Source organism: Dicentrarchus labrax, unplaced genomic scaffold, assembly GCF_905237075.1.
Source record: "Dicentrarchus labrax unplaced genomic scaffold, dlabrax2021, whole genome shotgun sequence".
NCBI classification, from domain to species: Eukaryota; Metazoa; Chordata; class Actinopteri; family Moronidae; genus Dicentrarchus; species Dicentrarchus labrax.
The window spans coordinates 16,816,315-16,844,225 of NW_026136705.1; the positions used below are offsets into that span (position 1 = coordinate 16,816,315).

General features: G+C 43.8%; 2 protein-coding genes and 32 non-coding genes across 43 annotated transcripts in view; 21 read left to right on the plus strand and 13 right to left on the minus strand.

The window, feature by feature from the left end:
- Window positions 1-333: 333 nt before the first annotated feature.
- Window positions 334-9,964, minus strand: LOC127364410 (dixin). 5 transcript variants are annotated; one of them, XM_051401910.1, is made up of 22 exons: window positions 9,693-9,964; window positions 8,812-8,938; window positions 8,367-8,492; window positions 7,829-8,060; window positions 7,462-7,563; window positions 5,979-6,029; window positions 5,814-5,902; window positions 5,623-5,723; window positions 5,097-5,180; window positions 4,781-4,834; window positions 4,588-4,638; window positions 4,363-4,467; window positions 4,167-4,220; window positions 3,964-4,035; window positions 3,620-3,661; window positions 3,421-3,486; window positions 3,047-3,196; window positions 2,633-2,696; window positions 2,460-2,556; window positions 2,172-2,280; window positions 1,910-1,989; window positions 334-1,822 (listed from the first exon to the last, which is right to left on the minus strand). In XM_051401910.1, the coding sequence occupies exons 1-22, from the start codon at window positions 9,753-9,755 to the stop codon at window positions 1,813-1,815; spliced, it is 1,929 nt and encodes a 642-aa protein (XP_051257870.1). In that variant the 5' UTR covers window positions 9,756-9,964; the 3' UTR covers window positions 334-1,812. The 5 variants fall into 5 exon arrangements, with proteins under 5 accessions (XP_051257870.1, XP_051257872.1, XP_051257869.1 ...); XM_051401912.1 differs by having other exon boundaries at window positions 3,047-3,193; window positions 8,812-8,941; XM_051401909.1 differs by having other exon boundaries at window positions 8,812-8,941.
- Window positions 9,965-11,174: 1,210 nt separating this feature from the next.
- Window positions 11,175-27,911, minus strand: part of LOC127364275 (cilia- and flagella-associated protein 54-like) — a 56,796-nt gene continuing 40,059 nt past the window's right edge. For all 6 annotated transcript variants that reach the window (XM_051401675.1, XM_051401677.1, XM_051401673.1 and 3 more), the window contains exons 55-57: window positions 12,818-12,964; window positions 12,585-12,705; window positions 11,175-11,477 (exon numbers count right to left, since the gene is read on the minus strand). In XM_051401675.1, the coding sequence (XP_051257635.1) occupies window positions 11,317-11,477; window positions 12,585-12,705; window positions 12,818-12,964 (429 nt within the window). In that variant the 3' untranslated portion in view covers window positions 11,175-11,316. The remainder of the gene's footprint in view (window positions 11,478-12,584; window positions 12,706-12,817; window positions 12,965-27,911) is intronic.
- trnad-guc (transfer RNA aspartic acid (anticodon GUC)) lies at window positions 13,425-13,496 on the minus strand. The gene has a single exon. It is a non-coding gene; the product is annotated as a tRNA-Asp (tRNA).
- trnar-acg (transfer RNA arginine (anticodon ACG)) lies at window positions 13,803-13,875 on the plus strand. Its single transcript has one exon. It is a non-coding gene; the product is annotated as a tRNA-Arg (tRNA).
- Window positions 14,506-14,577, plus strand: trnah-gug (transfer RNA histidin (anticodon GUG)). The gene has a single exon. It is a non-coding gene; the product is annotated as a tRNA-His (tRNA).
- On the minus strand, window positions 14,828-14,899 carry trnad-guc (transfer RNA aspartic acid (anticodon GUC)). The gene has a single exon. It is a non-coding gene; the product is annotated as a tRNA-Asp (tRNA).
- Window positions 15,207-15,279, plus strand: trnar-acg (transfer RNA arginine (anticodon ACG)). Its single transcript has one exon. It is a non-coding gene; the product is annotated as a tRNA-Arg (tRNA).
- On the plus strand, window positions 15,910-15,981 carry trnah-gug (transfer RNA histidin (anticodon GUG)). Its single transcript has one exon. It is a non-coding gene; the product is annotated as a tRNA-His (tRNA).
- On the minus strand, window positions 16,232-16,303 carry trnad-guc (transfer RNA aspartic acid (anticodon GUC)). Its single transcript has one exon. It is a non-coding gene; the product is annotated as a tRNA-Asp (tRNA).
- Window positions 16,610-16,682, plus strand: trnar-acg (transfer RNA arginine (anticodon ACG)). Its single transcript has one exon. It is a non-coding gene; the product is annotated as a tRNA-Arg (tRNA).
- trnah-gug (transfer RNA histidin (anticodon GUG)) lies at window positions 17,313-17,384 on the plus strand. Its single transcript has one exon. It is a non-coding gene; the product is annotated as a tRNA-His (tRNA).
- On the minus strand, window positions 17,635-17,706 carry trnad-guc (transfer RNA aspartic acid (anticodon GUC)). The gene has a single exon. It is a non-coding gene; the product is annotated as a tRNA-Asp (tRNA).
- trnar-acg (transfer RNA arginine (anticodon ACG)) lies at window positions 18,013-18,085 on the plus strand. Its single transcript has one exon. It is a non-coding gene; the product is annotated as a tRNA-Arg (tRNA).
- Window positions 18,716-18,787, plus strand: trnah-gug (transfer RNA histidin (anticodon GUG)). Its single transcript has one exon. It is a non-coding gene; the product is annotated as a tRNA-His (tRNA).
- trnad-guc (transfer RNA aspartic acid (anticodon GUC)) lies at window positions 19,038-19,109 on the minus strand. The gene has a single exon. It is a non-coding gene; the product is annotated as a tRNA-Asp (tRNA).
- Window positions 19,416-19,488, plus strand: trnar-acg (transfer RNA arginine (anticodon ACG)). Its single transcript has one exon. It is a non-coding gene; the product is annotated as a tRNA-Arg (tRNA).
- Window positions 20,119-20,190, plus strand: trnah-gug (transfer RNA histidin (anticodon GUG)). The gene has a single exon. It is a non-coding gene; the product is annotated as a tRNA-His (tRNA).
- trnad-guc (transfer RNA aspartic acid (anticodon GUC)) lies at window positions 20,441-20,512 on the minus strand. Its single transcript has one exon. It is a non-coding gene; the product is annotated as a tRNA-Asp (tRNA).
- On the plus strand, window positions 20,819-20,891 carry trnar-acg (transfer RNA arginine (anticodon ACG)). Its single transcript has one exon. It is a non-coding gene; the product is annotated as a tRNA-Arg (tRNA).
- Window positions 21,522-21,593, plus strand: trnah-gug (transfer RNA histidin (anticodon GUG)). Its single transcript has one exon. It is a non-coding gene; the product is annotated as a tRNA-His (tRNA).
- Window positions 21,844-21,915, minus strand: trnad-guc (transfer RNA aspartic acid (anticodon GUC)). Its single transcript has one exon. It is a non-coding gene; the product is annotated as a tRNA-Asp (tRNA).
- trnar-acg (transfer RNA arginine (anticodon ACG)) lies at window positions 22,222-22,294 on the plus strand. Its single transcript has one exon. It is a non-coding gene; the product is annotated as a tRNA-Arg (tRNA).
- On the plus strand, window positions 22,925-22,996 carry trnah-gug (transfer RNA histidin (anticodon GUG)). The gene has a single exon. It is a non-coding gene; the product is annotated as a tRNA-His (tRNA).
- trnad-guc (transfer RNA aspartic acid (anticodon GUC)) lies at window positions 23,247-23,318 on the minus strand. Its single transcript has one exon. It is a non-coding gene; the product is annotated as a tRNA-Asp (tRNA).
- trnar-acg (transfer RNA arginine (anticodon ACG)) lies at window positions 23,625-23,697 on the plus strand. Its single transcript has one exon. It is a non-coding gene; the product is annotated as a tRNA-Arg (tRNA).
- Window positions 24,328-24,399, plus strand: trnah-gug (transfer RNA histidin (anticodon GUG)). Its single transcript has one exon. It is a non-coding gene; the product is annotated as a tRNA-His (tRNA).
- trnad-guc (transfer RNA aspartic acid (anticodon GUC)) lies at window positions 24,650-24,721 on the minus strand. Its single transcript has one exon. It is a non-coding gene; the product is annotated as a tRNA-Asp (tRNA).
- trnar-acg (transfer RNA arginine (anticodon ACG)) lies at window positions 25,028-25,100 on the plus strand. Its single transcript has one exon. It is a non-coding gene; the product is annotated as a tRNA-Arg (tRNA).
- Window positions 25,731-25,802, plus strand: trnah-gug (transfer RNA histidin (anticodon GUG)). The gene has a single exon. It is a non-coding gene; the product is annotated as a tRNA-His (tRNA).
- Window positions 26,052-26,123, minus strand: trnad-guc (transfer RNA aspartic acid (anticodon GUC)). The gene has a single exon. It is a non-coding gene; the product is annotated as a tRNA-Asp (tRNA).
- On the plus strand, window positions 26,430-26,502 carry trnar-acg (transfer RNA arginine (anticodon ACG)). The gene has a single exon. It is a non-coding gene; the product is annotated as a tRNA-Arg (tRNA).
- trnah-gug (transfer RNA histidin (anticodon GUG)) lies at window positions 27,133-27,204 on the plus strand. The gene has a single exon. It is a non-coding gene; the product is annotated as a tRNA-His (tRNA).
- On the minus strand, window positions 27,455-27,526 carry trnad-guc (transfer RNA aspartic acid (anticodon GUC)). The gene has a single exon. It is a non-coding gene; the product is annotated as a tRNA-Asp (tRNA).
- Window positions 27,833-27,905, plus strand: trnar-acg (transfer RNA arginine (anticodon ACG)). The gene has a single exon. It is a non-coding gene; the product is annotated as a tRNA-Arg (tRNA).

Sequence of the window (27,911 nt, forward strand, 5' to 3'; positions counted from 1 at the left end):
TTGATGAATACACTAACTCTGGGTTAAATATTCAAACCCAATACTGCCTCAAAAGGAGTATTCTAGATGGTCTTTTTTTGTACAAAATGATCCACATGACTTATTTTTCATTGGCTGCAGTTTGTAAAGACTGACCCCGACAGGTCAGTGAGGTTTAAGAGGCCAACACCCCAATCCAAATATTCAAAGGTTTAGATTAAAATGTGGACACATGAATTTTTAAAGATATATATAAATATGAGCTAATAAGAACTGTCTATTAATATCAATGTATCAGTAAACGATAGTTCCCCATTGTCTCCCAACCACCATAAAAACTGGAACAATGACATCTTTTTAAAAACAAAAAAGGTTTTATTTCACATTCAACAAAGGCCATGTTTATTTCTTTAAACTGACAGTATCCATATTTTGTAAAACTTTGAGTAAACAAAACAAATCTAAATAACCATCTCACCAGCAAATTGTACATTTTACAGTAACAGGCAGTTATGGCATTCAAATGGGTTTCAGTTAAAATTATACTGATGCATATTTCTATTGGCTTGTTAGAGGAGGCGTACACACTGATCCCAAATGGGAAGAGACAGAAGCAGAGTTACCGAAAATGTGTATCATCCAGTTTCAGTCTATCTGAAGAGAGCTGAGCATTTCACTGCATCAAGTGGAACCTCTCTCTCTCTCTCACACACACACACACACACACACACACACACACACACACACACACACATACCATAAATAATGGGATGATCCATTGTTTCAGGACAAAATCTCTTTTAAATCTCTGATGTTCAAATGCACATCCACAGCATCTTTTGAACAGGACCAGAAGTGCTCTCACCTCATTAGAATCTCTCTTTAAACAAATCAGAGACATAAACTTACAAAAACAATTTAAGGACATGGTGAAAATATTTTACACAAGTGTACAAAACGATTTCATAACGTTAACAAAATAACAGTGCTGTTGATCTGCATTTCTACATGAACACAAAAAAGGTTCCAACATCATTTCTGTTCACTGACAGCAGTTCAGTTTGAGCATGCTTGCTGGTGTGCTACAGACATTTAAAACCCACATCTGGATTTGGGTCCTATTTAGTGAAACTTAATAGTCTGAAATACATTCCGGTGTTGTTGTTTTTTTCTTTTTTTCTTTTTGCAATAGACTTTTCTGTTCAAACTCTTTCTTTTTACTGTTATCTGTCATATGTAATTAATACAAAACATAGTAATAGTATTAGAAGCTGGTATCTGCTCAGTGTATTTGTCAGCAGTAGGTTTTTTTTCCTTGTAACATTATAAAAGTGGTATTTTTTTCAAACGTTTTTTTCTAACCTCCTATTTCTTGTTATGATAGATAATACTGTATATTCACTTCACATTCACAATAACGACTGAAATGTACCAGTGCTAAAGAACAATGGACAGTACATATTTCTAACATGTAATCTGGTTGGAATGAAAAGGGATATTGGGCAGTTAAAATTGACCTTTTTCCAATTCCTCAGTACAAACCAGAAGTAAAACTACAGATGAAACAACACTAATGTGGTTTTAAAAACAGCTATGTTACAATAATGTTACTGTCTAGTCCAGTTTTGATACTATAGTTTCAGCTTTATGATATACTAGAAATCAGTTTCCAGAGCGAGTAGGACATATCAGTGTGGTTTAGTACCAGCTGACCAACCCAAATCTCTTGCTGACATGAATCTCAAAAAGTGTCCACACAGTTGTCTGGATGAGTCTCCGGGATCAGAGGAACCAGAAGCAAAAGCAAGAAGAGAATGGCCTCTCAGCTTGAACCTACAATGGCCTGAGACAGAAAAGAGAATGCATTGCTGACCACTGAAAGTCAGGAAAATAAAGAGAGAGATGCAGAATTAACTTTTCCTTTCCATACCTTTCCTCACCACAGTCCTCTTCTACCCAGGCCACTATTTTCCCTTCCCAGCCTGGAATGATGGCTCCATCCAAGAATACCTGCACACAGACATAAGGACGTATGACTACTCTGCTTTTATCTTAACTACACTCAAGTGGCATTTGTATGTTGGAGTGTATTTTAGCACAGGGTAAGTGCCATGGGTTTTCATTCTGACCAGTGTGCACATAAGTTTGCTATTACTGTCCTATTGTCTATTTAAAGGTCAGCTTTTTCTTACCTCTTCTTTCACAGTGCCAAACTCAGGGTCCAGGGCCTTGAAGTGGTACCTGTAGTTTCCCTCTCGATCCACAGCTGCCTTAACATCCTTGAGAGTCACCTCACCCAGCCTGTACGATGTGTACAACGAAACACACTCATCTTGACATCTTATTTTCTACCTGTGGCCTAAATGTATGTGTTACAGGATTATGATTATCAACAGTGTCTAGGTGAATTAAGCCAAAGAAAACAAAAAAATATATATTTCAGAAAGAAAATACCCTAATATACACAAACACACACTAACCTTTTCGGTATATTGATCATGGAAGGCGTTGGCGATTTTCCAGTAAAATAAAGGATTTTAGTGGATGCAGAAGAACCACTGTGGGACTGACAAACCTCTGTAATGAACAGCAGAAACACAGTTAGTAAAAGCATAAACACTGTATTACATGTATTCGTGCATGTGTAACTTACTTGTACATGGCCAGGTGTCAGAGTCTGTGTGTTGATCTTTGCGTCTTGGAGATTTCCCCCTTCCCTGCAGTATTTGGATAAATGTTGACAGGCCCTCATCATTTTAAAGCTCTACATTCTGTCAAAATTAACCATTTCTAAGAAGATTTAATGGTATAAATCAATAATATATGAATAAATATACTAATTTATACTATATTCTTTCATTGGTCCTCACTCATCAATAAATATTACAGTCAAATCTGATCTTAAAATGGTCATCAGATGATTATTTAACAATTCAATCTCTGTCATAGCTCTGAAGACTGATCAGTTCATGTGACACTCCACGACTTTGACATTAAAATCGCTCTTTTTTATTCACTTTGAACCAAAAACAAATTAATCAGTTTCTCAGTTGGGTTATATTTATACCCTGTGTGTGTGCAGAACGTGCAGTCTGTCGATGAGTGACACTATGCCCTGCTCCAGGGTGTCCAATGTATGGTGCTGCGGGTCATGATCTCTGAAGTTGTTCCTCAAACTTCTAAGTGCATCTCTGAGCAGCTGGACTTCCTCTGCCTGCTAACAGAGCACAAACACAGAGAACCATGTCAAACACAAAAAGCTAATTTTATAGAGAACAACTGTGTGCTTGTTTAAAGTCTTACAGTGCTTTATTTCTGTATTATCAGCGTATTCTGTCCCATGTTAATTCTTAACTGTGTGGAGCTTTGTTGGCACCTTAACATAAAGAATATAAATAGACCCACTGACTGAACAGCCTTATCAATAGAGACAATACTTACGCTTGACATAGAGGGAGCTGGATTTCCAGAGTAAGCAAATCCATTGTTTTCTGTGCCGGCAGGAATCTAAAAAAGCAACAAAAAAGTGTGTAGTGTATGTGGATTCATGGCTGCCTGGTGCAGACTGAACATGAAACCTAAAACTCAACTGTTTATTAAGATTTTAGTGCAGAAAGAGTCAGTAAAGAAAGAGTACTACCTGCATGCTGTGTTTATGCTCCAACTCTCGTTGCAATTCACTCTGCCAAACAGACAAACCAACATCACACACCAGTATAAACCTGCTAGATCCTAAATCTTAAACATATATATATCTAGTCCATGCCTCAGATTATTAAAGTGACTAGTTTATTGAATAAGTGACGGAGGAACTAAGTAAGTTTAAACATCTGCTTCAGGCATATTCTCTTGCATAAAAGTAAGTTTTAGTATTGATTTCCTGATAAAACCTCAAGTAAAATAAACTGCAAAGACTGTGAAGGGTATTTAAAAAGTGAATTTAAGATTAACTTTTGGTCTGAGATTTTCACACATAGCACGTACCTGCTTTTTTTGGCTTTCTTCAAGCTTGTGTTTGAGTTGCTGCAATAGTCTGTCCTTCTGTCCAATCTCTTTCTGCACAAACCCAACCAAAGAGAATAGGCAGAGTTCATTATTTTGTACAAACTCGACGAACAGTTGTGTAACATAAAGTTAGGATGACTAAACCATTAAACCATTTAAAGAGAGGGACTGGAGTGCTTCACCTTGCATTCGCCCCACAGCCTGTTACATTCCTCCAGCTTCCACTGCAGCTCTGCCTATAACACATTGTCATAGAGGAGGGGAATTTGCAACACACACGTAACATATACAGCAGCTAATGAAAACTGTACACATTATGTTTTTACATTTTACATTCACTTTAATAAAATCAAACTTGTATTTGAGACTATTTTGTACATTCTTGTTGTTGAGTTCGTCCTTCGTAATGCTGGCTCTGAGAAGCTCTTGCTTCATTTGCAGAATTGATGCCTCCTGAGTGCACAGCCTCTGCTGCTGGGCGTCCTGCACATTTACAAACCAACAGAAAGTCAATACCTTAGGGAGCAACTTTCCTAAAACACAACTAGAACTACATTCAACTGAGCAATAAGACAATTAACAGCAGATCTGGCTTCGGCTTACCTTGACTCCCTGCAGGTTTCTCATGTCCTGCTTACAGCGCAACAGTTCCCGCTAAAGTAAACAGCAAACAACACACTCTGAATTAAATATTAATAACAGTGTGCATTACAGGAGTTAATTCTCTCGGTAATAAGATAAGTGTGTCTGTTGTGCTGACAAAAGAATATAGGGACAACAAATTAAAATGATTTACCTTCAGCTCCTGAGCCTCCTCCATACTCTGATCTAAACGACTGCGAATGACTACCTGCAAAGAGAGAGAAAAAAGGGTGTGTGAACCACAATGGTCTGAGTAAGAAGGGAAACTGATACCCATGTCACCCACTGACACACACATAAGCATGCACACACACACAAACTCATTTAAGGAAAAGAAATGTGATCTGCACTGAACACAAAGAGCCGGTGAAACAGAGTGAAGGAGAGTGTGACACAGAAAAGACAAAGATCAGAAAGAGAAGGACAGAAAAAGGGATGAGAAGCTAAAAATAAAAGGAGACTATCACTACCAGTTGCTGCTCAGTGTTGCCTTGGTCCAAACTCAGAGACACATCCTGCTCATCCTCAGGCAGTGAACCATGCAACAGCAGGGCCTTAAAAACACAAAGGGTATAACAACATGTGACACCAGTTTGTACTTTGGACCAGTTAATGCTGGTGGGTTGTCTGATGCATGTAGTGAGGGGGTGTGTGCTTGATGTGTAATAAGAACAGCATTTAAATAGCTCATTAGTAAATAGCACCTAAGAAATTACTACTAGACTACTAACATGAGCAAAATTAGGTCAGTCAGTGACTCTGAATGTCTGTATTAATATTTTTTTGTTTATTTACAAGCTCTACATCCAATATCTTCAAATAAAAACAACTGAAACATATATCACGCTATAAGAAAATACAGACTATGCACTCAGCACTTAAACTTCAATTTGGAAGTCAACAAAAAGACATTCTGACTGCTTAACAAAAGGTTAGCACTGTATTTATACACGGAGTATCACCAGAATCAGTCTCAAAACTTCGATATGCATGTACCTGTAAAGCAGACACCATTTTTCGTGTGTCCTGCACCTCCTTCTCAAAAGTTTCACTGAGAGAATCCTCCCACGCCGTCTCCGATGCATGAGATGACTCGGCTACATGCACACAGACGTACACAACTTAGCAGTTACACATGTCCAACGATAAATCATGAGGTTTACTAATCAAAGAAAAACTGAACTCACCACTGATCTCTTGTTGTTGGTAGCCTTCCTGCTGTCTGTCTGAGTGGCTGCTGGGTGGAGCTCTTGTAGATGACAGTGGACTGACGGAGCTGAGGATCGAGGAGGACAAAACGCTGATTAGTCAATTAATTCCAGAGAAGAATGGGGTTGTGTGTAAACACTTACTAGCAAAGTAGTTCATTTTGTTGATATTCTGACTCATGTTTGGATTGCAGGCTTGCAAGAGAGAAAAGCAGACAGACAAGATAAAACAACACATGAGAATGACACATAGGTTCCCAAATCCTAATTTGCCAAAAGATGCCATCAATCCTCACATGCCTTTTGCCAATCAAAGCACGATGCATGCAGACGCTACACTTAATTTACAGTCTCTTCATTATATTGTAGTAGAATTGTTAAGGTAAAAGAAACTTGTGCCTGGTCTTACCATTTAATCTGCGTTCCCCCCATAGTGGGTTACAGGTGGTCTTAAACTGTGCTTAATACTTCCAAGGAGCCTAAGTTCTACCCTGCATGTGGGTCTGTGGCATCAGCATCTCTACAAACTCATGACAGTGTGTGATTCTCCTCACTCCGCCCCTCGCCCTCCAGCTAGCTGACATGGGAACCAACGCGGCAGACACTGCTCAGAATCTCTCACTAAAATAATAAACTACATATGTGATGACAGCCTCGGGTCGTTGCAGCTCTGTTGAATCTCTGTCTCTCGAAACAAAACTACTCCACTGTTCTACAAATAATCAATGTATGCACTTCTCTTTCAATCATTATAAACAGGTAAACACACACATCTGTGCTCATATTAAAACCCGTACAAACAATGATGGTGAAAAAGAAGACCACAGAGCATAACTTCAAACAGGACATGTGATTTGAGAGGATAAGGACTGATTATTTCTTTTTTTGTATCATCTGCCTGTGTTTTGCCCACTACTACCACACACACACACACACACACACACACACACACACACACACACACACACACACACACACACACACACACACAGCAGGGCAGTTTGGAGTACTAAAACCGAAGTCATATGCTCTGTCAGGCAGTCTAATACACACACACACACAAATAAACCACAGAATGTAGTCTACTGTTACCAAAGCTGGGTGTTAAAGATGGAAGATAACAGATAACTTACAGAAAATGAACAACCGGCAAAAGTGTACAGTATAAATAGCAACAAACTGAGTTTCACAGTGTGATGTAACTGAGCAAAAATACTTTTTTATACCACTTGGCTACTGAAGTGCAGCCACCTCGTTCATGAATTTAGGCCAGCAAAGTCAACAAGCTTTTAATCTCATTATCTATTATCACAATCCTGCATTATTTAAAATGAGACAATCTCAGAACATGATCCAGCCCATACTGAGTGCCTGGGACAGATTTTAATAATGCTTTTGAGAAAATTAGCCCAATCCTTGTCCTTCAGCAGACAGGTTGCTACTTTTACATGTTACAGTTTACAGGTGTTTTTCCTACTGAAGATATGATGTTCAAATGAATCAGATCTGCCTTTTATATTACATTTAGACTGCACAGAGAAGGGCACAAAAGTTACTAAATTCAATTATTTACTGCATCAATATTTAATTATTATGAGAAACTTGAGTTTATGTAAAAGCAGATTACCTGCTAGGCTGGGGGTTGTCCTCCTCATCCGGAGATCGTCTTTCATACTGCTCAACGAGTGCACGAACACACACACTCTTTTCCCCATCCAACCCCCAGCCACTGAAAGGCCGCAGATAAAGCAGAGGTTATTTATTCATAAATAACAACTGGTATAGACTTTTAATAACAAATATACAGAGACAAGCCCCTTTTTCAGCAGTTGTAAGGATGGAAATTTGGAGTTTGTCCACCAGAGGACAGCAAAGACTACAAATTCATCTAACAAACGACTGCTGTGGCAGATAACGTTTGCTATATAACGATATTATAGAAAGATGTTGACAGGGGTTTATGTCTGTATTTATGATTATTGGGGCCAGCATACCTGTGAATACGTGTGGCATGTGCAGGCTGAGAGGCATCGTGTCGTGCTGATGCAAGTGCGGCAGCTGCACCTTGTGCTAATGCAACAGTGGAGAGAGGGTTGTGGTTGGCAGAGCCTCTTGCCAAACCCCTCCCACTTCCAGAAGCAGCCCTGTGGTTGGCTGAGGGCTTGAAGTGGGCAGCCAGCGCCAGAATTATCCTCATTACAGATTTCAGATTACCATCGACAATGTCTGAAGACAGAAAGGGAACATATGTCCATCAATAATTAATGTTAGAGAGTTAATGTACAGTATTTGCAACCCACGGTAATAACACGGCATGCCAAGATAGCAGCTTTATAACAGAAACCATGACATGTGGATTGTAGATTGTGGACACAGAGAAATATGTATTTATGGCAAACATGTAATTTGAATGTGCTTTAGAGGTCAATAAAATCCTCTGATTACAACACAGGGTCAGCAACCACAAAAGGTTAGGGACACCTGCTCTTGAAACAAAGAGAGAGAGAAAACACAGACTCTTCTTTGATTTACCTCTTGCGGATATGTGTGGCATCCGTATGTGTCTGGAGGAAATGAACTGCAAAACTTGCTCCACATTCTTTCTGCTTTCCTCTTTGTTTTGTGGAGCATCATACACTCCCTCCAGCACTTCCCCAGCTAACAATTTGAATGAGTTTTCAGAGAGAGACAGAAAAATCAAAACCATATTACATTTAAAACTTTTACAGCAGTACGGTATTATTTCCCAAGATCAATGAATCTACAAAGAATGGTAGAACAATATCATCTGTTCCAAAAACACAACTAATACTACAGCATTGCACGAGTTGCAATGAATTAATTGAAAATATCTGCTTACTGCAGGAATGAAAAGGCCCCATTAAAATGGTAAAGGGGGTAAAACACCAACATTTCTTAGTTCTTATTACTACACCATGTGAGCCATTTCCGTGTAAGTGTACATGTGTGTATTTACCAACTATCTCTATTAGTTGCGTGAGCACCACCCCATCCTGCAGATCATGCCTGAGGTCCGTAATAGGCTTCAGGCCTGGCTTCCTCTTCAGCTGAGAGTTCACCCAGGAAACATAGGCTACCAGCTGCTGCTGCAATCCATCAATCAGATACACACATCCAACAAACCACAGACAAACACACACAAAAACACACAGCTTAGAGAGGGGGCCAAATAAGGCTGAGGCCATGGCATAACAAATGAGTTCCTTTGTTTATTATGCTGGGACGAGAGGGGGGGGGGTGGCAGGGACACCCTATTGTCCCACTGCCTATTAAATTTTACTTGTATTGTGAAGGCCAATCATATTACTTCGTGTTCAGTTCAGAGTGACATGGTTCAGCCTCCTTCCGCTGTTCTTCTCACGGTTACTCCACCTTTACCGGTCCCGTTCAGTCACGTGACTCCCCCCGTCGTCCGGGTTACGTTACAAAGAATGCACATCGGTTTCGAACACAGCACATCTCACTGAACGCCGCGGTGCTGTGTCTGCTTACGGCTTCTTAAATGTCACACTAGTTTAGAGACAACTTGGTAATCGTATTTACTGAAAACCATTAACGTTACCAGCTAGGGTTAACGCCAGGTGTCTAGCCATGAGTGTAGAGCTCCAATTGTTGTGTTTTGGTCATATTAAGTTCACATTAACGTTAACATTAACTTGGTTGGGCAAACTGCAGAAGTTAGTTATTTCTACCTCACGTTGCGGCACTTTGTTTGCACGTCTGTTCAATGGTTTGCAAATGTCACGTTAACTGGCTTCCGCTTGCTAAATTATAGCAACGCTAACGTGAACTCAATAAACATGAAGACTAGTAACGCTCGGTGAAGGTTGACGTTACCTCATTAAAGCCCCCGTGAAGAACCTCATCCAGCAAACTTCCTCTCGAAAGTGAGGCGATCATCTTTTAACTCGAAAACCCATTTAAGATAGCTAGCCGGCTAGCTTCATTGACTCTCACACGACTCGCCCGAAAAAACGACCAGACCCCCGTTACTAACTAACTACCGCTGTACTCCAGCAAACGTCAACAAACCGAGACAATTGAGGGATCGGAAGAGACGGCTACCGTTACTCGGGCTGGGAGACCGGTGTCAAGTCAGCGCGCTAACCATACAGGGCTTCCGGTTGTAGGTTTCAGAATAAAACACCTGCATTTGACACTTCCGGAATTCATCAGCTTCATCATCAGCGCTAGCGATAAACAAGCCTATGTCACACAATGGGGTTTAAAGTTTTAGTTTTATAAATGCAGCATAAAGACACAAGTGAAAATTCACCACTAGGAATGTATTTGGTTCATATAACTAACCAGATATTAAAAAGAAAATCATTATAGGTTTCAGCCACAATCTGTTAACATTATGTAAACAAAAATGTAGCCCCAAACACCAAAGTTGACCAAAAAGATACAGGATACATAATATATAACATCAGACAGCAGCTAATTTTGTAATGAGATTTCTGTAATGCCTGTAAACATTAGTTAAAAAGAGACTATACTGTATGGGAGTATATGTACCACAAGAATGGAATTAAATCATTGGGATAATGTGAAGGTGTAACACATGAAGTTTACTTAAAACTACCCACAAAGACTATTTTACCAAGTAATTTATATTATTTTAACCTGATGTAATATAATATGGTAAATTTACTCCTGCATATTAATTGGTAAACATTTGACATAGCCATACCAGCCATGAAACTGACTGATATCAGAGAGGCCAAACATTTTAAATATACATGCAGGGATAGTTTGTCCTGCAGTTCAACAAGTATCTCTAAAGACTGTTTTATTCCCAGCTCTTATGATTCTTTCTTTGTCTCCATTGACTTACTGGTAAGCGTACTGTGAGATTAGAAAATGAACAATATGCAGACGTGAGTAACCCATTGTAAAATCAGTCTGAAACAGGAATGGACAGGGATGGACTAGCTGGCTGCCTTCAGCTCTCTCAAGAGAGAACACCCCTATCTACAGCCAATGATGCAAAAAAGGGAGAATCTTAACCTAAATGATATTTACTAACTGTTAGGGTTATGAGACAGAGGTTAAACAAGAAAACTGTTCATGACTTCATGTCATTTTAACTCGAATTCAATAATTTTCTTAAATAACAAGTAGCATTTTTGTTAATGAAACACCTGCAGTTCATTCATATCCAATATTATAATAATAATAATATGCAACATTTCAACTTCAATTAATAACTAATGTAAGCAAACAAACATCATCACTGCAATCTTTGCCTTTTCACTGGGTCAGCTTTGGAACCAAATATGTTAGCTAAAAACAAAAGCAAAAAATACAGTACTTCCATTCTTAATTAGTAAGTTTATTACATAATGCGTTATTACACCAGGTTTCCCAGAACATTTTGGTCTCTTTTCCAGCTATGTCTCTCAATATATACAGGACTGGGAGAGAGCAGTAATAAGTACAACACATAATTAGTGTCATTCTATTCTGGCTCTAAGGCTGAGGTTGTGGGGCCTGTAGGACTGAAGGTGCTTGGGAAGTCTCTCTCAATCTGGGTGGACAGATGCAAATGCTGACTGGAAGTGGGTTGTGATGACTGGGCCGAGACTGTCCTTTCCATGGAGTTGAGATCCAGGATGTGACCTGTGGAAACAGTGCAAGATGTAAGAATAATGTAACAAGTCATACATTTATAGCTGAGAAGCTGCTTTTCTGACAAAACAGTAGAGAATAGTCAATTTACAGAGAAATTATCTGAAACTATTCTGATAATTGATTAATCATTTAAGTAATTTTAGAAGCAAAAAGTTATGCTAATTCATTAGTTCCAGATTATGAATATATGCTGGTTTTCTTAGTATTCCATGATAATAAATGGAATATTTTAGGTTTTGGACTGTTTAAAGGACAAAACAAGCAATTTGAAGACGTCACCTTAAATTAGATATGGTGGATGTCTTCGATGGGTTTGGCGTGATAATGTAAAATTCTATATTGTAGCTAAAGAAGACAATTTCTGAAGAAATTACGGGAGTGAATGCTGACCGTTGAAAAGATGATGCTAAACTAAATTTCTGGCTTTAAAATCGTATGAGGGATGAGGAATATTTGAAGATTTCTTGAAAAGCTGATGCTAAACTGAAATGCAGACTTTCAAAATTGAATAATATTACTCATCTGTAAAATGTGAATTATCTAACAGTAAATTGAGTACTTGGAGTAATCTAGTTGGAAAAGAGCCTAATTATTATGAATGGGATTGAAACATTAAATATATCTCATAAAGTTAGAATGTAGTTTGTAGTTGTAAAAGTGTGAAAGAGATGGGATGATGTAAAATGTAGTGTAAACTCAAAGATGAATTGTATTACTTTACTAATGGCTGGGAGCTGACCTGCTGGATTTTATTAGTATCAACTGAAAAAGTATTCTGGTTAGAAAAGTGAGTGTGTAATTACTGTGAATGGGACTGAGTAGTTAAGTAGATGTCATAATGTTGAGTTTAAGGCTTGAAAAATGTTTTTAAAATGAAAAATTCTCTGATCTTTTTTTGGTGTCCCTATTCACATGGGACTAGTATTATTAGGAGACCTCATGTGATTTGTAATACATGGGGAGGATGTCTATGTTCCACCACAAATTAACTACTATATTTCACCAAACACAGAGGTCATTCGATAACATTAGTCTCGTGCGAATCAGCATCTGTGTGATTTGGTCGTATTTTTAAGTTATCAAGCTCTTATTTACCAATTCGCAAAGTGGCCTGATCCAGTATGCTGAGGTAAGGGAGGTAGATGTTGCTCGGTCCGGCAGGAGATAAACGCACGTTTCCATCATTTGACAGCACACTCTGACCAAAAACACATAGCTGAAAAAAAGACAGCTAAATGTTAATATTTTAGTTTTTTCATTTCTTCTTGAATACTGACTGGTGCCAGTATACCGTGTGTGAGTGTGTATATGTTTGTGTGTTTCTGTACCTGCTTTTCCAGTAGTTTCTGTGTCAGTTTTAGAAGTGTGGTGCTCTGTAGTCCTCTCAGGTCACTGAGCAACAAAGTGGCCCGAGCCAGTGTCAAACTGGACCCTGGTGGCATACAAGTCCGTCCTGACAGCAGACTCACCGCTTCCTACTCAAATGCATACACATAAAGCACACAGCAGTGATACCTTTTAATAAAAGTACATCCAACCATTATGTCATATCAGCAAAGTTGATGCTCATATAGTAACTCTGGGTAAAACTCTTGAAATCAAAACGCAGCACAGCTGTGATCGTATAGAGGTTAGTACTCTGCGTTGTGGCCGCAGCAACCCCGGTTCGAATCCGGGTCACGGCAGAAATTGGAACCCGGTCAACTTTTGTGTCGTTGCCTCTGCTTCCGTTTACATATCAAACTGTGCTCAGTATCAAAATCAAACTCTACTCCGTATCAAAATCAAAGTGTACCCAGTCAAAATATCAGACAGACGCAAAAAGGAGCAAAGTTAAGGTAACCTTAGCCTCAGCTTGACGCAAGCGCACGCTTACCGCAGCTGTGTTTATTTCTTTTTCGTCGGCGAAAGATCAGCAGGTGATCTAAAAGGAAACTCCCCGTCGGGGAATCGAACCCCGGTCTTCCGCGTGACAGGCGGAGATACTGTCCACTATACTAACGAGGACTGGCTCAGGGCTCCTTTTGGCATGTCGACGCGCTGCTGGCGCTGTCCCGAGTCCGGGTTTGTCCTCTCCCCACGCAATATCTGCTAGTCGAGCTTGCATTGTGCCTCCTGCACGTTGGCCTGCGGTGGAACGTAAACACAAACCACCACAAAGGGCGCAAACTCACGGAGGGAGTAGAGAGCTTCCATCCAGCCACTTCAGCTCAACATGTGATAAGAACATCCAAAGCCAACTGCAGAACTCTTGTTTTTAGTCTTTCTTCCTACCGATCCGTCTGCCTGATCTGTCCCGAGACACCCTGTGTAGGGCTAGTGGCGCAATGGATAACGCGTCTGACTACGGATCAGAAGATTCTAGGTCCGACTCCTGGCTAGCTCGAGGAACACTTTAGCTTGTTAATTACGCACGCAGACATACCGTGTACTGAAAACCTGTAAAGGTTCAAACGCTGACCCTAACCAAGGGCCCTTTCGATATGTACTAGAAGCCTTTGGAAGCACTCACATTCCGTCAATACCCTCATCCAGGGGCTTTTGTTGGTTGTGGTAGGTGCTAATTAGCTTTCTTTGGAAAGCCTTTCAACATGTACTAAAAGCATTTGGAACCACCCGGTCAATGCCCTCATCAAGGCGCTTTTGTTGGTTGTGTTAGGTGCTTATTAGCTTTCTTTGGAAAGATAGTGGCCTTTCAACATGTACTAAAAGCATTTGGAACCACCCAGTTTCAGTCACAGCCATGTACATGTCCGAAAAGCACCTAGAACCAGTGAAGGCTCTTTTGTTTGTAGTGGTAGGGGCTAATGATCTTTCTTTGGAAATTTGTCGCTGAAGAAAACACACAGAATGATGGATGGATGAACCTTCTGTGGAACTTGACTAGCTTTTGTAACACATCATTTAGGAATCCCTTACAGATAAAAGAGTGGTTCCTCGATAGTCAAAGCTCAAACTATGCTGTCACGACCTGGAGACACTCAGTCCAACAAGGAGGCACTAAGTGAACCAAACAGCCGTGATCGTATAGAGGTTAGTACTCTGCGTTGTGGCCGCAGCAACCCCGGTTCGAATCCGGGTCACGGCAGAAATTGGAACCCGGTCAACTTTTGTGTCGTTGCCTCTGCTTCCGTTTACATATCAAACTGTGCTCAGTATCAAAATCAAACTCTACTCCGTATCAAAATCAAAGTGTACCCAGTCAAAATATCAGACAGACGCAAAAAGGAGCAAAGTTAAGGTAACCTTAGCCTCAGCTTGACGCAAGCGCACGCTTACCGCAGCTGTGTTTATTTCTTTTTCGTCGGCGAAAGATCAGCAGGTGATCTAAAAGGAAACTCCCCGTCGGGGAATCGAACCCCGGTCTTCCGCGTGACAGGCGGAGATACTGTCCACTATACTAACGAGGACTGGCTCAGGGCTCCTTTTGGCATGTCGACGCAGCTGCTGGCGCTGTCCCGAGTCCGGGTTTGTCCTCTCCCCACGCAATATCTGCTAGTCGAGCTTGCATTGTGCCTCCTGCACGTTGGCCTGCGGTGGAACGTAAACACAAACCAGCACAAAGGGCGCAAACTCACGGAGGGAGTAGAGAGCTTCCATCCAGCCACTTCAGCTCAACATGTGATAAGAACATCCAAAGCCAACTGCAGAACTCTTGTTTTTAGTCTTTCTTCCTACCGATCCGTCTGCCTGATCTGTCCCGAGACACCCTGTGTAGGGCTAGTGGCGCAATGGATAACGCGTCTGACTACGGATCAGAAGATTCTAGGTTCGACTCCTGGCTAGCTCGAGGAACACTTTAGCTTGTTAATTACGCACGCACACATACCGTGTACTGAAAACCTGTAAAGGTTCAAACGCTGACCCTAACAAAGGGCCCTTTCGATATGTACTAGAAGCCTTTGGAAGCACTCACATTCCGTCAATACCCTCATCCAGGGGCTTTTGTTGGTTGTGGTAGGTGCTAATTAGCTTTCTTTGGAAAGCCTTTCAACATGTACTAAAAGCATTTGGAACCACCCGGTCAATGCCCTCATCAAGGCGCTTTTGTTGGTTGTGTTAGGTGCTTATTAGCTTTCTTTGGAAAGATAGTGGCCTTTCAACATGTACTAAAAGCATTTGGAACCACCCAGTTTCAGTCACAGCCATGTACATGTCCGAAAAGCACCTAGAACCAGTGAAGGCTCTTTTGTTTGTAGTGGTAGGGGCTAATGATCTTTCTTTGGAAATTTGTCGCTGAAGAAAACACACAGAATGATGGATGGATGAACCTTCTGTGGAACTTGACTAGCTTTTGTAACACATCATTTAGGAATCCCTTACAGATAAAAGAGTGGTTCCTCGATAGTCAAAGCTCAAACTATGCTGTCACGACCTGGAGACACTCAGTCCAACAAGGAGGCACTAAGTGAACCAAACAGCCGTGATCGTATAGAGGTTAGTACTCTGCGTTGTGGCCGCAGCAACCCCGGTTCGAATCCGGGTCACGGCAGAAATTGGAACCCGGTCAACTTTTGTGTCGTTGCCTCTGCTTCCGTTTACATATCAAACTGTGCTCAGTATCAAAATCAAACTCTACTCCGTATCAAAATCAAAGTGTACCCAGTCAAAATATCAGACAGACGCAAAAAGGAGCAAAGTTAAGGTAACCTTAGCCTCAGCTTGACGCAAGCGCACGCTTACCGCAGCTGTGTTTATTTCTTTTTCGTCGGCGAAAGATCAGCAGGTGATCTAAAAGGAAACTCCCCGTCGGGGAATCGAACCCCGGTCTTCCGCGTGACAGGCGGAGATACTGTCCACTATACTAACGAGGACTGGCACAGGGATCCTTTTGGCATGTCGACGCAGTGCTGGCGCTGTCCCGAGTCCGGGCTTGTCCTCTCCCCACGCAATATCTGCTAGTCGAGGTTGCATTGTGCCTCCTGCACGTTGGCCTGCGGTGGAACGTAAACACAAACCAGCACAAAGGGCGCAAACTCACGGAGGGAGTAGAGAGCTTCCATCCAGCCACTTCAGCTCAACATGTGATAAGAACATCCAAAGCCAACTGCAGAACTCTTGTTTTTAGTCTTTCTTCCTACCGATCCGTCTGCCTGATCTGTCCCGAGACACCCTGTGTAGGGCTAGTGGCGCAATGGATAACGCGTCTGACTACGGATCAGAAGATTCTAGGTTCGACTCCTGGCTAGCTCGAGGAACACTTTAGCTTGTTAATTACGCACGCACACATACCGTGTACTGAAAACCTGTAAAGGTTCAAACGCTGACCCTAACCAAGGGCCCTTTCGATATGTACTAGAAGCCTTTGGAAGCACTCACATTCCGTCAATACCCTCATCCAGGGGCTTTTGTTGGTTGTGGTAGGTGCTAATTAGCTTTCTTTGGAAAGCCTTTCAACATGTACTAAAAGCATTTGGAACCACCCGGTCAATGCCCTCATCAAGGCGCTTTTGTTGGTTGTGTTAGGTGCTTATTAGCTTTCTTTGGAAAGATAGTGGCCTTTCAACATGTACTAAAAGCATTTGGAACCACCCAGTTTCAGTCACAGCCATGTACATGTCCGAAAAGCACCTAGAACCAGTGAAGGCTCTTTTGTTTGTAGTGGTAGGGGCTAATGATCTTTCTTTGGAAATTTGTCGCTGAAGAAAACACACAGAATGATGGATGGATGAACCTTCTGTGGAACTTGACTAGCTTTTGTAACACATCATTTAGGAATCCCTTACAGATAAAAGAGTGGTTCCTCGATAGTCAAAGCTCAAACTATGCTGTCACGACCTGGAGACACTCAGTCCAACAAGGAGGCACTAAGTGAACCAAACAGCCGTGATCGTATAGAGGTTAGTACTCTGCGTTGTGGCCGCAGCAACCCCGGTTCGAATCCGGGTCACGGCAGAAATTGGAACCCGGTCAACTTTTGTGTCGTTGCCTCTGCTTCCGTTTACATATCAAACTGTGCTCAGTATCAAAATCAAACTCTACTCCGTATCAAAATCAAAGTGTACCCAGTCAAAATATCAGACAGACGCAAAAAGGAGCAAAGTTAAGGTAACCTTAGCCTCAGCTTGACGCAAGCGCACGCTTACCGCAGCTGTGTTTATTTCTTTTTCGTCGGCGAAAGATCAGCAGGTGATCTAAAAGGAAACTCCCCGTCGGGGAATCGAACCCCGGTCTTCCGCGTGACAGGCGGAGATACTGTCCACTATACTAACGAGGACTGGCTCAGGGCTCCTTTTGGCATGTCGACGCGCTGCTGGCGCTGTCCCGAGTCCGGGTTTGTCCTCTCCCCACGCAATATCTGCTAGTCGAGCTTGCATTGTGCCTCGTGCACGTTGGCCTGCGGTGGAACGTAAACACAAACCAGCACAAAGGGCGCAAACTCACGGAGGGAGTAGAGAGCTTCCATCCAGCCACTTCAGCTCAACATGTGATAAGAACATCCAAAGCCAACTGCAGAACTCTTGTTTTTAGTCTTTCTTCCTACCGATCCGTCTGCCTGATCTGTCCCGAGACACCCTGTGTAGGGCTAGTGGCGCAATGGATAACGCGTCTGACTACGGATCAGAAGATTCTAGGTTCGACTCCTGGCTAGCTCGAGGAACACTTTAGCTTGTTAATTACGCACGCACACATACCGTGTACTGAAAACCTGTAAAGGTTCAAATGCTGACCCTAACCAAGGGCCCATTCGATATGTACTAGAAGCCTTTGGAAGCACTCACATTCCGTCAATACCCTCATCCAGGGGCTTTTGTTGGTTGTGGTAGGTGCTAATTAGCTTTCTTTGGAAAGCCTTTCAACATGTACTAAAAGCATTTGGAACCACCCGGTCAATGCCCTCATCAAGGCGCTTTTGTTGGTTGTGTTAGGTGCTTATTAGCTTTCTTTGGAAAGATAGTGGCCTTTCAACATGTACTAAAAGCATTTGGAACCACCCAGTTTCAGTCACAGCCATGTACATGTCCAAAAAGCACCTAGAACCAGTGAAGGCTCTTTTGTTTGTAGTGGTAGGGGCTAATGATCTTTCTTTGGAAATTTGTCGCTGAAGAAAACACACAGAATGATGGATGGATGAACCTTCTGTGGAACTTGACTAGCTTTTGTAACACATCATTTAGGAATCCCTTACAGATAAAAGAGTGGTTCCTCGATAGTCAAAGCTCAAACTATGCTGTCACGACCTGGAGACACTCAGTCCAACAAGGAGGCACTAAGTGAACCAAACAGCCGTGATCGTATAGAGGTTAGTACTCTGCGTTGTGGCCGCAGCAACCCCGGTTCGAATCCGGGTCACGGCAGAAATTGGAACCCGGTCAACTTTTGTGTCGTTGCCTCTGCTTCCGTTTACATATCAAACTGTGCTCAGTATCAAAATCAAACTCTACTCCGTATCAAAATCAAAGTGTACCCAGTCAAAATATCAGACAGACGCAAAAAGGAGCAAAGTTAAGGTAACCTTAGCCTCAGCTTGACGCAAGCGCACGCTTACCGCAGCTGTGTTTATTTCTTTTTCGTCGGCGAAAGATCAGCAGGTGATCTAAAAGGAAACTCCCCGTCGGGGAATCGAACCCCGGTCTTCCGCGTGACAGGCGGAGATACTGTCCACTATACTAACGAGGACTGGCTCAGGGATCCTTTTGGCATGTCGACGCCCTGCTGGCGCTGTCCCGAGTCCGGGTTTGTCCTCTCCCCACGCAATATCTGCTAGTCGAGCTTGCATTGTGCCTCCTGCACGTTGGCCTGCGGTGGAACGTAAACACAAACCAGCACAAAGGGCGCAAACTCACGGAGGGAGTAGAGAGCTTCCATCCAGCCACTTCAGCTCAACATGTGATAAGAACATCCAAAGCCAACTGCAGAACTCTTGTTTTTAGTCTTTCTTCCTACCGATCCGTCTGCCTGATCTGTCCCGAGACACCCTGTGTAGGGCTAGTGGCGCAATGGATAACGCGTCTGACTACGGATCAGAAGATTCTAGGTTCGACTCCTGGCTAGCTCGAGGAACACTTTAGCTTGTTAATTACGCACGCACACATACCGTGTACTGAAAACCTGTAAAGGTTCAAACGCTGACCCTAACCAAGGGCCCTTTCGATATGTACTAGAAGCCTTTGGAAGCACTCACATTCCGTCAATACCCTCATCCAGGGGCTTTTGTTGGTTGTGGTAGGTGCTAATTAGCTTTCTTTGGAAAGCCTTTCAACATGTACTAAAAGCATTTGGAACCACCCGGTCAATGCCCTCATCAAGGCGCTTTTGTTGGTTGTGTTAGGTGCTTATTAGCTTTCTTTGGAAAGATAGTGGCCTTTCAACATGTACTAAAAGCATTTGGAACCACCCAGTTTCAGTCACAGCCATGTACATGTCCGAAAAGCACCTAGAACCAGTGAAGGCTCTTTTGTTTGTAGTGGTAGGGGCTAATGATCTTTCTTTGGAAATTTGTCGCTGAAGAAAACACACAGAATGATGGATGGATGAACCTTCTGTGGAACTTGACTAGCTTTTGTAACACATCATTTAGGAATCCCTTACAGATAAAAGAGTGGTTCCTCGATAGTCAAAGCTCAAACTATGCTGTCACGACCTGGAGACACTCAGTCCAACAAGGAGGCACTAAGTGAACCAAACAGCCGTGATCGTATAGAGGTTAGTACTCTGCGTTGTGGCCGCAGCAACCCCGGTTCGAATCCGGGTCACGGCAGAAATTGGAACCCGGTCAACTTTTGTGTCGTTGCCTCTGCTTCCGTTTACATATCAAACTGTGCTCAGTATCAAAATCAAACTCTACTCCGTATCAAAATCAAAGTGTACCCAGTCAAAATATCAGACAGACGCAAAAAGGAGCAAAGTTAAGGTAACCTTAGCCTCAGCTTGACGCAAGCGCACGCTTACCGCAGCTGTGTTTATTTCTTTTTCGTCGGCGAAAGATCAGCAGGTGATCTAAAAGGAAACTCCCCGTCGGGGAATCGAACCCCGGTCTTCCGCGTGACAGGCGGAGATACTGTCCACTATACTAACGAGGACTGGCTCAGGGCTCCTTTTGGCATGTCGACGCCCTGCTGGCGCTGTCCCGAGTCCGGGTTTGTCCTCTCCCCACGCAATATCTGCTAGTCGAGCTTGCATTGTGCCTCCTGCACGTTGGCCTGCGGTGGAACGTAAACACAAACCAGCACAAAGGGCGCAAACTCACGGAGGGAGTAGAGAGCTTCCATCCAGCCACTTCAGCTCAACATGTGATAAGAACATCCAAAGCCAACTGCAGAACTCTTGTTTTTAGTCTTTCTTCCTACCGATCCGTCTGCCTGATCTGTCCCGAGACACCCTGTGTAGGGCTAGTGGCGCAATGGATAACGCGTCTGACTACGGATCAGAAGATTCTAGGTTCGACTCCTGGCTAGCTCGAGGAACACTTTAGCTTGTTAATTACGCACGCACACATACCGTGTACTGAAAACCTGTAAAGGTTCAAACGCTGACCCTAACCAAGGGCCCTTTCGATATGTACTAGAAGCCTTTGGAAGCACTCACATTCCGTCAATACCCTCATCCAGGGGCTTTTGTTGGTTGTGGTAGGTGCTAATTAGCTTTCTTTGGAAAGCCTTTCAACATGTACTAAAAGCATTTGGAACCACCCGGTCAATGCCCTCATCAAGGCGCTTTTGTTGGTTGTGTTAGGTGCTTATTAGCTTTCTTTGGAAAGATAGTGGCCTTTCAACATGTACTAAAAGCATTTGGAACCACCCAGTTTCAGTCACAGCCATGTACATGTCCGAAAAGCACCTAGAACCAGTGAAGGCTCTTTTGTTTGTAGTGGTAGGGGCTAATGATCTTTCTTTGGAAATTTGTCGCTGAAGAAAACACACAGAATGATGGATGGATGAACCTTCTGTGGAACTTGACTAGCTTTTGTAACACATCATTTAGGAATCCCTTACAGATAAAAGAGTGGTTCCTCGATAGTCAAAGCTCAAACTATGCTGTCACGACCTGGAGACACTCAGTCCAACAAGGAGGCACTAAGTGAACCAAACAGCCGTGATCGTATAGAGGTTAGTACTCTGCGTTGTGGCCGCAGCAACCCCGGTTCGAATCCGGGTCACGGCAGAAATTGGAACCCGGTCAACTTTTGTGTCGTTGCCTCTGCTTCCGTTTACATATCAAACTGTGCTCAGTATCAAAATCAAACTCTACTCCGTATCAAAATCAAAGTGTACCCAGTCAAAATATCAGACAGACGCAAAAAGGAGCAAAGTTAAGGTAACCTTAGCCTCAGCTTGACGCAAGCGCACGCTTACCGCAGCTGTGTTTATTTCTTTTTCGTCGGCGAAAGATCAGCAGGTGATCTAAAAGGAAACTCCCCGTCGGGGAATCGAACCCCGGTCTTCCGCGTGACAGGCGGAGATACTGTCCACTATACTAACGAGGACTGGCTCAGGGATCCTTTTGGCATGTCGACGCCCTGCTGGCGCTGTCCCGAGTCCGGGTTTGTCCTCTCCCCACGCAATATCTGCTAGTCGAGCTTGCATTGTGCCTCCTGCACGTTGGCCTGCGGTGGAACGTAAACACAAACCAGCACAAAGGGCGCAAACTCACGGAGGGAGTAGAGAGCTTCCATCCAGCCACTTCAGCTCAACATGTGATAAGAACATCCAAAGCCAACTGCAGAACTCTTGTTTTTAGTCTTTCTTCCTACCGATCCGTCTGCCTGATCTGTCCCGAGACACCCTGTGTAGGGCTAGTGGCGCAATGGATAACGCGTCTGACTACGGATCAGAAGATTCTAGGTTCGACTCCTGGCTAGCTCGAGGAACACTTTAGCTTGTTAATTACGCACGCACACATACCGTGTACTGAAAACCTGTAAAGGTTCAAACGCTGACCCTAACCAAGGGCCCTTTCGATATGTACTAGAAGCCTTTGGAAGCACTCACATTCCGTCAATACCCTCATCCAGGGGCTTTTGTTGGTTGTGGTAGGTGCTAATTAGCTTTCTTTGGAAAGCCTTTCAACATGTACTAAAAGCATTTGGAACCACCCGGTCAATGCCCTCATCAAGGCGCTTTTGTTGGTTGTGTTAGGTGCTTATTAGCTTTCTTTGGAAAGATAGTGGCCTTTCAACATGTACTAAAAGCATTTGGAACCACCCAGTTTCAGTCACAGCCATGTACATGTCCGAAAAGCACCTAGAACCAGTGAAGGCTCTTTTGTTTGTAGTGGTAGGGGCTAATGATCTTTCTTTGGAAATTTGTCGCTGAAGAAAACACACAGAATGATGGATGGATGAACCTTCTGTGGAACTTGACTAGCTTTTGTAACACATCATTTAGGAATCCCTTACAGATAAAAGAGTGGTTCCTCGATAGTCAAAGCTCAAACTATGCTGTCACGACCTGGAGACACTCAGTCCAACAAGGAGGCACTAAGTGAACCAAACAGCCGTGATCGTATAGAGGTTAGTACTCTGCGTTGTGGCCGCAGCAACCCCGGTTCGAATCCGGGTCACGGCAGAAATTGGAACCCGGTCAACTTTTGTGTCGTTGCCTCTGCTTCCGTTTACATATCAAACTGTGCTCAGTATCAAAATCAAACTCTACTCCGTATCAAAATCAAAGTGTACCCAGTCAAAATATCAGACAGACGCAAAAAGGAGCAAAGTTAAGGTAACCTTAGCCTCAGCTTGACGCAAGCGCACGCTTACCGCAGCTGTGTTTATTTCTTTTTCGTCGGCGAAAGATCAGCAGGTGATCTAAAAGGAAACTCCCCGTCGGGGAATCGAACCCCGGTCTTCCGCGTGACAGGCGGAGATACTGTCCACTATACTAACGAGGACTGGCTCAGGGCTCCTTTTGGCATGTCGACGCGCTGCTGGCGCTGTCCCGAGTCCGGGTTTGTCCTCTCCCCACGCAATATCTGCTAGTCGAGCTTGCATTGTGCCTCCTGCACGTTGGCCTGCGGTGGAACGTAAACACAAACCAGCACAAAGGGCGCAAACTCACGGAGGGAGTAGAGAGCTTCCATCCAGCCACTTCAGCTCAACATGTGATAAGAACATCCAAAGCCAACTGCAGAACTCTTGTTTTTAGTCTTTCTTCCTACCGATCCGTCTGCCTGATCTGTCCCGAGACACCCTGTGTAGGGCTAGTGGCGCAATGGATAACGCGTCTGACTACGGATCAGAAGATTCTAGGTTCGACTCCTGGCTAGCTCGAGGAACACTTTAGCTTGTTAATTACGCACGCACACATACCGTGTACTGAAAACCTGTAAAGGTTCAAACGCTGACCCTAACCAAGGGCCCTTTCGATATGTACTAGAAGCCTTTGGAAGCACTCACATTCCGTCAATACCCTCATCCAGGGGCTTTTGTTGGTTGTGGTAGGTGCTAATTAGCTTTCTTTGGAAAGCCTTTCAACATGTACTAAAAGCATTTGGAACCACCCGGTCAATGCCCTCATCAAGGCGCTTTTGTTGGTTGTGTTAGGTGCTTATTAGCTTTCTTTGGAAAGATAGTGGCCTTTCAACATGTACTAAAAGCATTTGGAACCACCCAGTTTCAGTCACAGCCATGTACATGTCCGAAAAGCACCTAGAACCAGTGAAGGCTCTTTTGTTTGTAGTGGTAGGGGCTAATGATCTTTCTTTGGAAATTTGTCGCTGAAGAAAACACACAGAATGATGGATGGATGAACCTTCTGTGGAACTTGACTAGCTTTTGTAACACATCATTTAGGAATCCCTTACAGATAAAAGAGTGGTTCCTCGATAGTCAAAGCTCAAACTATGCTGTCACGACCTGGAGACACTCAGTCCAACAAGGAGGCACTAAGTGAACCAAACAGCCGTGATCGTATAGAGGTTAGTACTCTGCGTTGTGGCCGCAGCAACCCCGGTTCGAATCCGGGTCACGGCAGAAATTGGAACCCGGTCAACTTTTGTGTCGTTGCCTCTGCTTCCGTTTACATATCAAACTGTGCTCAGTATCAAAATCAAACTCTACTCCGTATCAAAATCAAAGTGTACCCAGTCAAAATATCAGACAGACGCAAAAAGGAGCAAAGTTAAGGTAACCTTAGCCTCAGCTTGACGCAAGCGCACGCTTACCGCAGCTGTGTTTATTTCTTTTTCGTCGGCGAAAGATCAGCAGGTGATCTAAAAGGAAACTCCCCGTCGGGGAATCGAACCCCGGTCTTCCGCGTGACAGGCGGAGATACTGTCCACTATACTAACGAGGACTGGCTCAGGGCTCCTTTTGGCATGTCGACGCGCTGCTGGCGCTGTCCCGAGTCCGGGTTTGTCCTCTCCCCACGCAATATCTGCTAGTCGAGCTTGCATTGTGCCTCCTGCACGTTGGCCTGCGGTGGAACGTAAACACAAACCAGCACAAAGGGCGCAAACTCACGGAGGGAGTAGAGAGCTTCCATCCAGCCACTTCAGCTCAACATGTGATAAGAACATCCAAAGCCAACTGCAGAACTCTTGTTTTTAGTCTTTCTTCCTACCGATCCGTCTGCCTGATCTGTCCCGAGACACCCTGTGTAGGGCTAGTGGCGCAATGGATAACGCGTCTGACTACGGATCAGAAGATTCTAGGTTCGACTCCTGGCTAGCTCGAGGAACACTTTAGCTTGTTAATTACGCACGCACACATACCGTGTACTGAAAACCTGTAAAGGTTCAAACGCTGACCCTAACCAAGGGCCCTTTCGATATGTACTAGAAGCCTTTGGAAGCACTCACATTCCGTCAATACCCTCATCCAGGGGCTTTTGTTGGTTGTGGTAGGTGCTAATTAGCTTTCTTTGGAAAGCCTTTCAACATGTACTAAAAGCATTTGGAACCACCCGGTCAATGCCCTCATCAAGGCGCTTTTGTTGGTTGTGTTAGGTGCTTATTAGCTTTCTTTGGAAAGATAGTGGCCTTTCAACATGTACTAAAAGCATTTGGAACCACCCAGTTTCAGTCACAGCCATGTACATGTCCGAAAAGCACCTAGAACCAGTGAAGGCTCTTTTGTTTGTAGTGGTAGGGGCTAATGATCTTTCTTTGGAAATTTGTCGCTGAAGAAAACACACAGAATGATGGATGGATGAACCTTCTGTGGAACTTGACTAGCTTTTGTAACACATCATTTAGGAATCCCTTACAGATAAAAGAGTGGTTCCTCGATAGTCAAAGCTCAAACTATGCTGTCACGACCTGGAGACACTCAGTCCAACAAGGAGGCACTAAGTGAACCAAACAGCCGTGATCGTATAGAGGTTAGTACTCTGCGTTGTGGCCGCAGCAACCCCGGTTCGAATCCGGGTCACGGCAGAAATTGGAACCCGGTCAACTTTTGTGTCGTTGCCTCTGCTTCCGTTTACATATCAAACTGTGCTCAGTATCAAAATCAAACTCTACTCCGTATCAAAATCAAAGTGTACCCAGTCAAAATATCAGACAGACGCAAAAAGGAGCAAAGTTAAGGTAACCTTAGCCTCAGCTTGACGCAGCGCACGCTTACCGCAGCTGTGTTTATTTCTTTTTCGTCGGCGAAAGATCAGCAGGTGATCTAAAAGGAAACTCCCCGTCGGGGAATCGAACCCCGGTCTTCCGCGTGACAGGCGGAGATACTGTCCACTATACTAACGAGGACTGGCTCAGGGCTCCTTTTGGCATGTCGACGCGCTGCTGGCGCTGTCCCGAGTCCGGGTTTGTCCTCTCCCCACGCAATATCTGCTAGTCGAGCTTGCATTGTGCCTCCTGCACGTTGGCCTGCGGTGGAACGTAAACACAAACCAGCACAAAGGGCGCAAACTCACGGAGGGAGTAGAGAGCTTCCATCCAGCCACTTCAGCTCAACATGTGATAAGAACATCCAAAGCCAACTGCAGAACTCTTGTTTTTAGTCTTTCTTCCTACCGATCCGTCTGCCTGATCTGTCCCGAGACACCCTGTGTAGGGCTAGTGGCGCAATGGATAACGCGTCTGACTACGGATCAGAAGATTCTAGGTTCGACTCCTGGCTAGCTCGAGGAACACTTTAGCTTGTTAATTACGCACGCACACATACCGTGTACTGAAAACCTGTAAAGGTTCAAACGCTGACCCTAACCAAGGGCCCTTTCGATATGTACTAGAAGCCTTTGGAAGCACTCACATTCCGTCAATACCCTCATCCAGGGGCTTTTGTTGGTTGTGGTAGGTGCTAATTAGCTTTCTTTGGAAAGCCTTTCAACATGTACTAAAAGCATTTGGAACCACCCGGTCAATGCCCTCATCAAGGCGCTTTTGTTGGTTGTGTTAGGTGCTTATTAGCTGTCTTTGGAAAGATAGTGGCCTTTCAACATGTACTAAAAGCATTTGGAACCACCCAGTTTCAGTCACAGCCATGTACATGTCCGAAAAGCACCTAGAACCAGTGAAGGCTCTTTTGTTTGTAGTGGTAGGGGCTAATGATCTTTCTTTGGAAATTTGTCGCTGAAGAAAACACACAGAATGATGGATGGATGAACCTTCTGTGGAACTTGACTAGCTTTTGTAACACATCATTTAGGAATCCCTTACAGATAAAAGAGTGGTTCCTCGATAGTCAAAGCTCAAACTATGCTGTCACGACCTGGAGACACTCAGTCCAACAAGGAGGCACTAAGTGAACCAAACAGCCGTGATCGTATAGAGGTTAGTACTCTGCGTTGTGGCCGCAGCAACCCCGGTTCGAATCCGGGTCACGGCAGAAATTGGAACCCGGTCAACTTTTGTGTCGTTGCCTCTGCTTCCGTTTACATATCAAACTGTGCTCAGTATCAAAATCAAACTCTACTCTGTATCAAAATCAAAGTGTACCCAGTCAAAATATCAGACAGACGCAAAAAGGAGCAAAGTTAAGGTAACCTTAGCCTCAGCTTGACGCAAGCGCACGCTTACCGCAGCTGTGTTTATTTCTTTTTCGTCGGCGAAAGATCAGCAGGTGATCTAAAAGGAAACTCCCCGTCGGGGAATCGAACCCCGGTCTTCCGCGTGACAGGCGGAGATACTGTCCACTATACTAACGAGGACTGGCTCAGGGCTCCTTTTGGCATGTCGACGCGCTGCTGGCGCTGTCCCGAGTCCGGGTTTGTCCTCTCCCCACGCAATATCTGCTAGTCGAGCTTGCATTGTGCCTCCTGCACGTTGGCCTGCGGTGGAACGTAAACACAAACCAGCACAAAGGGCGCAAACTCACGGAGGGAGTAGAGAGCTTCCATCCAGCCACTTCAGCTCAACATGTGATAAGAACATCCAAAGCCAACTGCAGAACTCTTGTTTTTAGTCTTTCTTCCTACCGATCCGTCTGCCTGATCTGTCCCGAGACACCCTGTGTAGGGCTAGTGGCGCAATGGATAACGCGTCTGACTACGGATCAGAAGATTCTAGGTTCGACTCCTGGCTAGCTCGAGGAAC